The sequence below is a fragment of the Pestalotiopsis fici genome (genome assembly GCF_000516985.1).
Source record: "Pestalotiopsis fici W106-1 unplaced genomic scaffold PFICI_Scf_7, whole genome shotgun sequence".
NCBI lineage: Eukaryota > Fungi > Ascomycota > Sordariomycetes > Amphisphaeriales > Sporocadaceae > Pestalotiopsis > Pestalotiopsis fici.
Window position 1 is genome coordinate 2,427,610 of NW_006917097.1, and position 10,255 is coordinate 2,437,864.

At 49.9% G+C, this 10,255-nt stretch overlaps 4 protein-coding genes across 4 annotated transcripts in view; 2 read left to right on the forward strand and 2 right to left on the reverse strand.

The window, feature by feature from the left end:
• The window catches only part of PFICI_10371 (uncharacterized protein), a gene marked incomplete at both ends in the record, with an annotated part of 2,760 nt that extends 487 nt beyond the window's left edge, over positions 1–2,273 (forward strand). The window contains 3 exons of the mRNA XM_007838952.1: positions 176–307; positions 365–490; positions 553–2,273. Coding sequence (XP_007837143.1) covers positions 176–307; positions 365–490; positions 553–2,273 — 1,979 coding nt within the window. The remainder of the gene's footprint in view (positions 1–175; positions 308–364; positions 491–552) is intronic.
• A 1,034-nt stretch (positions 2,274–3,307) lies between these two features.
• On the reverse strand, positions 3,308–4,433 carry PFICI_10372 (uncharacterized protein; the record flags this gene model as incomplete). Its single annotated transcript, XM_007838953.1, has 5 exons — positions 3,308–3,700; positions 3,821–3,979; positions 4,094–4,140; positions 4,255–4,288; positions 4,431–4,433. 5 exons carry the CDS (start codon positions 4,431–4,433, stop codon positions 3,308–3,310), a joined length of 636 nt encoding a protein of 211 aa, XP_007837144.1.
• A 2,016-nt stretch (positions 4,434–6,449) lies between these two features.
• PFICI_10373 (uncharacterized protein) lies at positions 6,450–7,592 on the forward strand (the record flags this gene model as incomplete). The annotated part of the gene is made up of 1 exon (XM_007838954.1): positions 6,450–7,592. One exon carries the CDS (start codon positions 6,450–6,452, stop codon positions 7,590–7,592), a length of 1,143 nt encoding a protein of 380 aa, XP_007837145.1.
• Positions 7,593–7,619: 27 nt separating this feature from the next.
• Positions 7,620–9,956, reverse strand: PFICI_10374 (uncharacterized protein; the record flags this gene model as incomplete). Its single annotated transcript, XM_007838955.1, has 3 exons — positions 7,620–8,470; positions 8,570–9,695; positions 9,759–9,956. 3 exons carry the CDS (start codon positions 9,954–9,956, stop codon positions 7,620–7,622), a joined length of 2,175 nt encoding a protein of 724 aa, XP_007837146.1.
• Positions 9,957–10,255: the final 299 nt, after the last annotated feature.

Genomic DNA, 10,255 nt, shown 5'->3' on the forward strand with positions numbered 1-10,255 from the left:
GTATTCCCAACGTGTATCAATACGATCCCCTTCTGTTGGCAGTCTCTTTCCCAACTCTTTCCATGAACCTCTCTCTTTCCTTTCTCCGACTTTTCGAGGTGCCACTGTCAGCATGGCCGTTGAAAACACTTTTTTGGAAAGCGTTTTTGACTGATTACTCTAACTCTATGTGCAGCATCATGGCGACTGCCTCTGGGGCAGTCTGGAATTCTCGGCTTTTTTCTTGGGCTGATCGGAAAAGATGGACTTCGGCAGACAGTCACATTACATGCACTGCGTGTGATTGGCAACTCATGTGCTGATACAGGTGAGATTGCCACATCTTTAATGATTTATGGCATCTTGAAAACAAGTAACTGATTAGAACAAGACGAGAATCGTGCTCGAGTGGTTGCCTCCAACTGCATGCCGAGAATTGTGAATCTCATCAACGACGACTCAATGCTTGCATTTGCGATACCAGTCTTGTTCAATATTTGTGTCGACTATGGTAAGGCCCACGAACTCATCAGTTTCGTGTTCAAAGAAGTGCACTCACTGACAACCATCAAGAGCCCACTCAAGTAGCCGCCTACAAGGCCGGCATCAACCCTGAGCTTGTGACACTCATTTCGAGCCCAAGGGTTGCAAATGCTAATGCTTTCATCGGCTACATCTGCAAGCTCCTGGCCTTGGTAGCAAATCAAGAGCCCGAGGCAAATTCGGTACACCCGGCAACACCCTTTGTCCTACTCAAGCTTGCGACAAGCCCAGAGTCTCTTGCCGACGTGGAAGACTTCCTTGGTCCGGCTTCGGTAGCTTTGACTTATCTTTCCAACGAGACATTTCAGGAAGCCTTTCTCCAAACTCCCAACTCGATATCTTTGTTTCTCAGGGCATTCTCCGAAGCTTGCATCACTCTCAACCTGAATACATCGGATCCGGATGAGATCTCAGAATTGAGAAAAGTTAAATCCATCTTTACGCAAGCATTGGCAGATCTTTCGGCACACGCTCTATTCGCAGCGGCATGTCCTATTGGCAGCCCAGAAATACAAACCCTACAGAAATGGATCGGTAGTTCTCAATCAGATCTTCAGAGTGCTGCTTGTCTCGCCCTGGGCAACATTGCTCGCTCAGACGATGTATGCATTGCCCTTGTCCAGAAGATGGCGATCCACCGTTCATTGGCGGCTACCATTTCCAACCCTTCAATCACGGATGCACAACTTCTGCATTCGACATTGAGCTTTCTCAAGAACTTGGCTATTCCACTGGTCAACAAAGTTACCATTGGCGATGCGGGGCTCTTGGAGCCAAACGCTCTTCCTCGAATCTGGGAGCTTGATACACAGATCCAGGTACAATTCACATCAGTGTCTCTGACGAGATTACTATTGGTATCGAGCCCCGAAAATGTAAAGAGGATATGTGCACCCTTAAGCGCAGATCCGGCTTCTCCGGCATATGAGAAGACATATTTACACAATCTCTTGAAGCTTTTTATACGGTCTGATCAAGAACCCACCAAGACTGAGGCAGCACGGGCTACTGCAGCAGTGTTAAGGATCCTCCACTCTTCAGAAGACCCTTCATCACTTCTGCCTGTGCCGTCCACAACACCATCCGCAAGTTCGTCGCCAGACCAGTACGTCAACTCACCTGGTTCCTCGCCAGAGCCAACTGGACAGAATTCACAAGCACTGTCGATGACGGCTCCATCCGCGCTGGAGGCTTTCTACAACAACCATGACACGATTCCTGACGCACTCATATTCCTGGGAACTCGGGAGAAGTTTCCCGTCTTGAGATCTGATCTCTGGTTTGTGATGGCGCTCATGTCTCGCTCTGCGCGTGGTGCCGATCTTGTCGCCACATGCCTGCAGAACATTGAGCTCCTCCGCGCCCTGATACAGACCGTGACCGGCCATGACATGCTTGCCGGGAAGGAGTCGGAATTGATCGCGGCAGACGGAGCTTTGCACGGGTCTGCAATCACTGAGTCTGTACCTCCACAAAACCTTATTGCGGGCCAAGAAGACACGGGCATTCCTGGCATCTCGAGCCTTCCAGGTGTTCCCAATGGCCTCGAGCCACAGCAAGTCGACCCTGCCAAGAAAGCAGGCATGGCTCGTGTAGACCGCGAGAATGGACTCGTCCTCATTGCCGAGCTGCTCCAGCGTTGTCCAGAGAAGTTGCGCATCCTACCTCAAGAAACGTTCCGCGAGATACTCAAAACGGGAGGCGAGCAAGTCCTTAGCGACCGAGCCGGGGGCTCAGATGGTTCGCAATGACGGGGGTTGGATCCGGCCATCTTGATGCTTGGGCGGGACGCGATCATGGCTGATACCCGGCGCATGCACTTTGAGGAGTTGCTGGAGCTCATGCTATACCATTGAAGACTCCACCACCACCACCACCACCACCACTCGTGTCGACACGAGCAAAGGCATATTATTGCATCGGGGGTCCTCGTGCCATATCCATGATCACTTGCAGAACCGATGATTCCACCCAAGCACAGCTGCTGATGAGCAAGCCACCTAGCCTTGCTGAGCATTAATTAGAGAGTAAGGCATAATTTGGTCTCCAGAAAAGATGTTCGGATCCTCTAGATATAAAAATGTAGATGTATAGGGATATAGGTAGGTATTGGTAGTCAGACAGTTTGAAATAATCCATTAGGTAAAGCGCATCTGCATCGTCAGTCATGGGTCAGTAGTGCGAATAGCAAGTCAAGAGTACATGATGTCACATGAGAATCCAGTAATGATTCCGTGCAAGGAGAAATGTGGTATGGGAAACTATTATCCAGGATGGAGAAATTCACATGCAGGTGGAGCAGTTGATCTTGGGTCATTGCCATGTCGAATTCCAGCAAGGGTAGAGTGATGAAGCTATGGAATCGACAGCTCACCAAGGGCGCTTGTCTCTCGACGACTCTACCTGTCTGTAGAGACGCTTTGGGTCACACATGGAGGGATGAGAGAATCAGGTTCCAATTCTGAACACTGCGAGGACCCAAAAAATCGCCGTCAAGAACATCGCTTGAAGAGAACCCTTTTTTCTTTTCCCTTTTGATTCTTTTTGTCCAGAGATGATGAATTATCTTTTTCATTCGTCTTCTCTAGTTGACATACGGCATGCGACCAACCCTTTCCCTGATTGATATGACCATGACCGAACCGCCTTGCCTGTATGAAAAGGCATACAACGCACGAGAAGAAAAAGCAGAGCCCAAATTGCGATGATTGATGCCTTGATCCGTACTCCCGTGCATTCACTCAACTCTCGTCTCAGAACAGTCCCCTTTTCCTCGTCATGACGCTTATTTCTTGTTGGCCTCAGCCTCAGCCTTCTCCCGGGCGCGCTTCTCCCGCTGGCCTTGCTGTCTCTTGTTGCTTCTCTCGAGGCGGAGCTTGGTGTAAGCACCACCCTCGACGGCCTTGGGGACGTCGTTCTTGCTGATCTCGTACACACCCTCGGAGACGGGGACAATGGGCAGGGCGGCGGCCAGGGACGAGACGGTCTTGCTGACGTCGACGTCCTTGCTGTCACCGGCCTTGGGCTTGCCGGCCTTGCGGGGGAAGAGAACAAGCTTCTCCTTGTAGGCCTTGAGGCGGGCGACGTTGGCGGCCAGCGTCTCCTCGCTCAGGTTCTGGCGGCGGAAGTCGACGGCAATACCGATGGTGGGAGCAAACTGCTTGGGGATACCAGCGGCCTAAAAAAGTTTCCATCAGCGACCAATTCCATCGTACACACACAATTCCCCATCACCAGCGAAACAGGTCGCTCTTTCAAATCCTCCAAAACTCTCGGTGAAGACTGGGAAAGCTCATACCTTCAGCTCAGCCAGGGAGAAACCACGGCCGGCACGAACGCGGCGGTTGTATCTGATGGTCGGGCATCGCACAATGGGGCGGAGCTTGTCGACGGGGCGAGGGGCGGCAGCGGCAGCCTTGGCCTGACGAGCAGCTCTGCGGCGGATCTTCTGGGGAGCCTATTTCCATTGCCAAAAGTCAGAAAACAAAAAATGTCGTTTTGATTCGCGATTGATCGAGGACTCGTCTGTTCGCAGCGAGTCGACTCGATTCTAGGAAGTGATGATTCGTACCTGGTCGAAGTGGGTTCGGACCCGGCGTTGCCAATCCTTGCGGAAGTCTGTCGAAAACTGTCAGTCTTTGCTGTCTCCTTCTTCCTTCTGGTGCTCGTCTCAAATTTTCTCCTCGCTCTTCTCAGGTCGCCATGTGGATTGGTTGGATGTCGAATACGTACGGTTCTTCTGGATCTGGTTGTTGTGCTTGATCGCCTAAAAATTTCCAACAGTATCAGCAAACCGTTTCCGAGGGTGTTGCGATTCGCTCTTGCTCGGGGAGCCGCTCGGGCAAGGACACTGGCATTGGCGACAAAAAATGCAAGATGCCCTGCCCAGCGACAGCATGGCAACGTACCATTGTGACTGATTTGCGACCAAGATCTGGGAGATGGAGAAGGGAAAGTTGTCGGCTGTTGGGGTTAGTACTCTCGCAATGCCTTCTCTCAAAGATCGCTCCACGCAAATGAAAATTCGCCCGGGTTTGGCGTTCGCAAGGCAAAGCACGTCCCACCCCACAATGGGCCAAAATTTCTTGAAGGGCACAAAAACCCTAGGGCGATGTGGCTGGTGCGCAATCTGTGGCGCTAGGCGAAATCGCGGGTCTCGGTGGGGCAGCTGCGAGGCCTACAGCCAATCATTGTCGGTCTACACACTCGGAAGCCCACATTGCAGATGCTTTCTTTGTTGTCAGGCCTTCCAGTGGGAATATGCATTCATTGCTGAGTTCCAGCCAAGATCCAGCTCAATTATTAGTGCATGAGTAGTACACATCATGATCACATGGTATCAAGAATGGGAGATGTTCAAGACTTCAAGTCTTTACCTATCTATTTTCTACATAAAGGATAGACACAATCCATCTTGACTCTTCGACATTGTTTCTTGCCAGCTATGAATGATATTACTTGACGTCATTCAGCTTGACCCGCATCGAAGTAAGGCAAGAGCATTGTTCAATGCCTTTAAATCTAATGGAGAACCGATCCGAGTATAACTTGAATCCTTCATAGTCCGTACATTGGCTCCGAGATCAGCATAACCACTTTAAAGTTAGGACCGTGCGTACAGTCAAACAGTCTGTTGTAATCACTCAGAGTATTGAAGTCAACTTACATATCTTATTCCTCGCTTCGGAGTCGAAAATATGTAGCCAACACCTACCTCATCCACACCAGAGTGTATGTCCGTTTCCTAACAATATTCAAGCCCCGGAACCACCACTCACAGTGGTATTGGCGCAACATCGCCATCACTTATATGCGACCTGCCGAACAAACATGGCAGAACCAATTCGCAAGCATTATAATGTCTTCAAGTCGAAACCATTCCGCCTCGGTTGTTTTCACCCTGGGATTGCCAGCCTGTATGGTTTTTGAGGAAGACCTTATTATGAACAACAAGGCCCAAGTACCTGGTGCATGCAACTCAACATCGAAACGCGCAACAGGCAAGAATGAGCACGCCATCAATCTGCTTAGAAAGTGATTGGCTACATGTTACTTGTAATAGCAGATCAACGGACATGTGCGTTTTCATGTGCCACTTAGTGATACAACTCGTCATGCTTTATAATTCTGCCTATTTTAACAAATCCATTTCATCTGATTCCGATCCAAGGTTTGAGAAGCGCAATTTGGAGGCACTTTCCCCGCCGGTAATGTAAGAAGACTGGGGGGAGCCCGCGCCCAAAAAGGAAGTTGGCATATTAACAAGCCACGCGACAACTTTGGTATAGAGCTTCCTCTCATTGGCACGGACGTTGTGCACTCCTAATGAGGTAGCTGCTGGGGTGTGGTCAATCTATTTTCGTTGGTGATGCAAAGCAAATAATAATAATAATGATAATCGGGCTTCCCGGGTCCGCAGAAAACATTCAACGAGATCTCTCTCTCCGTGATCCATTTCTGAACATTTCTCTTCAACTCTTTTACACAGTCAAACCCCTCCCCTCCCTACCTGCAGATTGCCAAGATTTTCAATGTAGTCTTTCTGCACAAATGGTTGGGTGGTTGAGCCAAGAAAGGCCCGTGACATTTTCTACACAATGAGGCTCTCGCATCAGATTGCCTTGCAGCTCTCTGGCCTCTTTGTTGTGACATTTACCATCTTTTCTGGTTACTATATACTATTTTCGAGCTCATCAGATCACTTGCAGAGATTGCTCTTCCGGCCTTTTAGAGAACCAAAGCCGGGTTCGAAGTGTAGGTTGTCATCTTTCTTCTGAAATGGATATGAAATGGATACGGAAAATAAATTGTACAGAATCCCAAAGCCCCTTTTCTAAAAACTAATAAACCACATAGTCCCAGATATCTCAAAGCCAGATGGATTCAAACCGGTGACCCCCGAGGCCCAGGACCTCAAGCTATACGAAATGGCACCGTATGTTGCGGCAATCATGGATCCCACCGACGCCGTGATACACCGCCTCGAGTGTCCGAGACTGCTCACGACAAGGTACGCTCATCTCAAGGCCGACCACAAGAACCACCCGGATGCAGGAGGGATTAGATACTTCTTCGCGCTTGACCTGGGGAATTCCTTCCACGTCATCCCACGCCTACTCGGCTCCATTGTAGAAACGATCATGTTCCTGGGACCATCGGTCTGCGCACTGTCAATCGTCGTGGGCAAGTCAAACGACGCTACCTTGAACGTCCTAGAGGCTCTGCGCCCCGAGCTCGACGATCTGGGACTTAGATATTTCCTGTACTCGAGCCGTATTGACCCCGGATCCGGCGATCGCACAGTCCAAATGGCAGCGCTTCGCAATCTGGCCCTTGCGCCACTCGAGGAACCTGCTCTAGGTGCCAATGCAAACACGACTGTCGTCTTTCTCGGCGATGTGGCCATCTGCATGGATGACATTCTGGAATTGGTTCATCAACGCATCTTCCTGGGCGCCGACATGACGTGCGCACTGGATTGGGAGTATCTCGGTCAAGACCCAACGTTCAAGGGCATTCGCGTGTCGCGAACGATGAAGGGCGAGACCTTCTTTCAGATTCCACCTGACGGGAGCTGGGATTGGGCATGGAACTTGTTTTGGAATGACCCATACAGCCGTGAAAAGCTTACAAATAAGCTGCCATTCCAGGTGTACTCCTGCTGGAATGGGGCGGTGGCGTTTAGGGCCGCACCGATACTGAGGTTTTCGTCGGTGGAAGAAGATGGCCACGGGGGTAATGATGTCGGGAAGACGCAGGCAGAAAAGATTTCGTTCCGCAGCTCTAGAGAAGGCGAGTGCAGTAATGAGGAACCAGCGCTCTTCTGCAAAGACCTCTGGAATTCTGGCCACGGCAAGATCGCCGTGGTGCCGTCAATCAATCTCGAGTACTCAGATGACGCGGCTAGGAGAATCAAGGACCTCGAAGGGTATACATCGAAATGGATCAACAAGTGGGGTGATGATGCCTTGAGGATAGACTGGGAAGACGAGCCGCCAGCCAAAGTGAAATGTATTGCTCAAGACTGGAAGAACCAGGACTGGCGACCGTGGAACGAGACAATGGTATAATGGACAACTTGTTCTTGTAATTCCAACCTATTCCCTGTCCACGATCAAGAGCTTCTCCCCTTCCCAAGATACGCGTTCCTCTATCTCGATACGTATGCCTTCGATGAATTCTTTGGCATTTTCTTGAGCGTCAGGGTCACGTATTGTTGACCATACTTCTCTTTCGTCCTTGGAAATATCCAACAAAATGTCATAAAGACCCTTTAGCGAAGGATCCGACTCCCGAAATTGAGCTCCATTGTCAATCAAGATTTTCAATGCATCAAGCATGTGTCCTGCTTGACCAAAATCAATTTTCTCGTCGTCGTAGCAGTCTTCGTATTCGTCGCCATCCTCGTCAATAGATTCGTAGAGCCTCTCGTAGTCGTCTTCGCTTGCCCCCGCAGCAAAGTATTCCAGTAGATCCTTGAAGAGAATTACAAGGCGCGACGGAACAGAAGACCCCCTGGGGGGTGCGTAATTTACATCGACACCGGCAGCTATCAAGGCCTTGATTGGCCGAGGATGTATCGGATGGCTACAAGCGGCAAGGAGAGCCCCGTAACCTTGATCGGGAGTTTCAGAGATGGGCCGACTGAGGGATTGTAGCACGAGTTCGAATCCCTTATAATCATCCTCTACTGACGACAAGTTCATGGTGAGGAGGGCGAGAGGGCTTTGACGTCCCATATAATCCGTAGGACGATTACACAGATCCAGCTTTGCCCCGTTGCTGAAGAACAATTGCAGCAAATACCAAGATTTCGTATCTCTGAATTGTTTCCTGCCTGCAATGAGATGATAAAGCAATGATTGTCCAGGTGGGCCAGCACCTAAAGCAATAAATTTCTCGGCGTGATATACCAAGGATACGGGATTTTGGGAGAGTTGATCCAGGCCTAGGTATGCGATTAGCGATGGTTGTTTCAATGGATTTACATACGTGAATATCGAGCTGTGAGAGACGGAACCTCTTGGGTGCTGGGCGGGGGACCTACAGTTGCGACCTTCTTCTACCCACGATGCGTCCAGAGCTCCCGCCTCTAGAAACTTTCCGACGAGGGGCGATCCAGGTACACCGGCCGCTATCCAAAGACAGCGAGGGTGCTTGGCCAGCATATGGTGCTTGTCGTGACTGTGTAACAAGTCAAGGCCATCGAAGATCTTTTTGCGCAATCCTGACAGCATTGTGCGTTTCTCAGGATGGCTCCATTCTTTCCATTTGGGCCCGAACATGTCGATACAGTCTTCCTGCTCGCCAGAAAAATCTACAGGCACAAAATCCTCGTTTTGATAAAAGGGTTTGTGGTTTGACAAGAGACCCTCCAACAAATGCAGCAACGAGTCAGCGTCGCTTGGGAAAACAGCGCCGCTCTGGATCAATAGATCACAAAGTGACATACGTCCACGCCTGAATGCAGCCATGAGTGCTGACGAATTCTGTTGAGACTCGGGAAGGGAAGGGTCGATGACCATTGAGTCCACAACAGCCCCTTTGTCGATGAATAACTGGGCGAGCTCAAGCTGCTCAGAAATTTGTTCAGCAGTTTGATATCCTGGGCGGTTGCATAGACAGTAGAGGACTTGATGAGTACTGCTCTTCTGCTCGATGTCTGCATCATGGTCCAAAAGCCAATTAATGGTTCTCGACATCTGTGCATGAGTCGGTGGTTGTCGTGCAGCGTAATCACCGTGGAGAGGAGCACATAGAGGAAACATCCCAAGATGATCCATGACTCCGACTCCCGTCCCAGTCTTGATGAGTATCTCCATGATAGGTACCAGATGGTTTTGTGCAGCAAGCACCATGGGAGATGGCTCAAAAAGTCCATCTCCTGGCCTCGACCCTCGGATTCTTGCACCCTTTTCGACCATCAAGGCAACAAGGCTGGCACGGTCGACCTCTGAGTCAGGGGCACTAAAGTATGATGAATTGCGTGTGTCCCGTGAGCCGAAGATATTCAAAGCAGCCACTCCAAGGACAGATGGGTGCCCCGTCATGCAACAGCGCTCTAACGGTGTGAAAGCCGCCACTTCAGACGTTAACTTCAACTTTGAGTCGCAACGAGCACCGGCGTGAATATAGGCTTTTGCAAGTTGAAATCGGCCAAATATACAAGCAACCTACAGCATTGTCAATGAATTTTGAAATCTTCCTCGTTTCATCCATCCTTATTTGCTACTCACCTGTAACATGTCTGCTCCATTAATGCCGATTCTCACGTTGGGATCAACCCCGTGCTCTATGAGCCAAGAAATTGTCTCAGTGCTTCGATTTGAACTGTGAGCATACAGCATTGTTATAGCTGATGATTTGTCTGCCAGGTTCAGATTTATCTTAGGTTCCTGGTCGTAAAGAGCCTGCAGAACGGATATGTGGCCCATCTCAGCCGCTTGATGCAGGGCTGTAGATGTATGCCAATCATTGAGCCATGAAGAAGACCTGCAAGATATCAAGTAGCAAGCTACGGCCTCATTACCAGTGCAAAGAGCTGTGTGTAAAGGAATCCAGCGACCCATGTCCAGTCTGAAGTCGCCCGACCTCTTCTTGGGCTTACAGTGACAAAATCGTTGTGATGGGGGTTCAAGTAATGCCCCAGACTCAACAAGGAGCTTGACAATTTCAAGCGATCCTGCACCGGTAGCGGCACTAGATGTGTTTCAGAGTCAAAATCTTTTTTTTT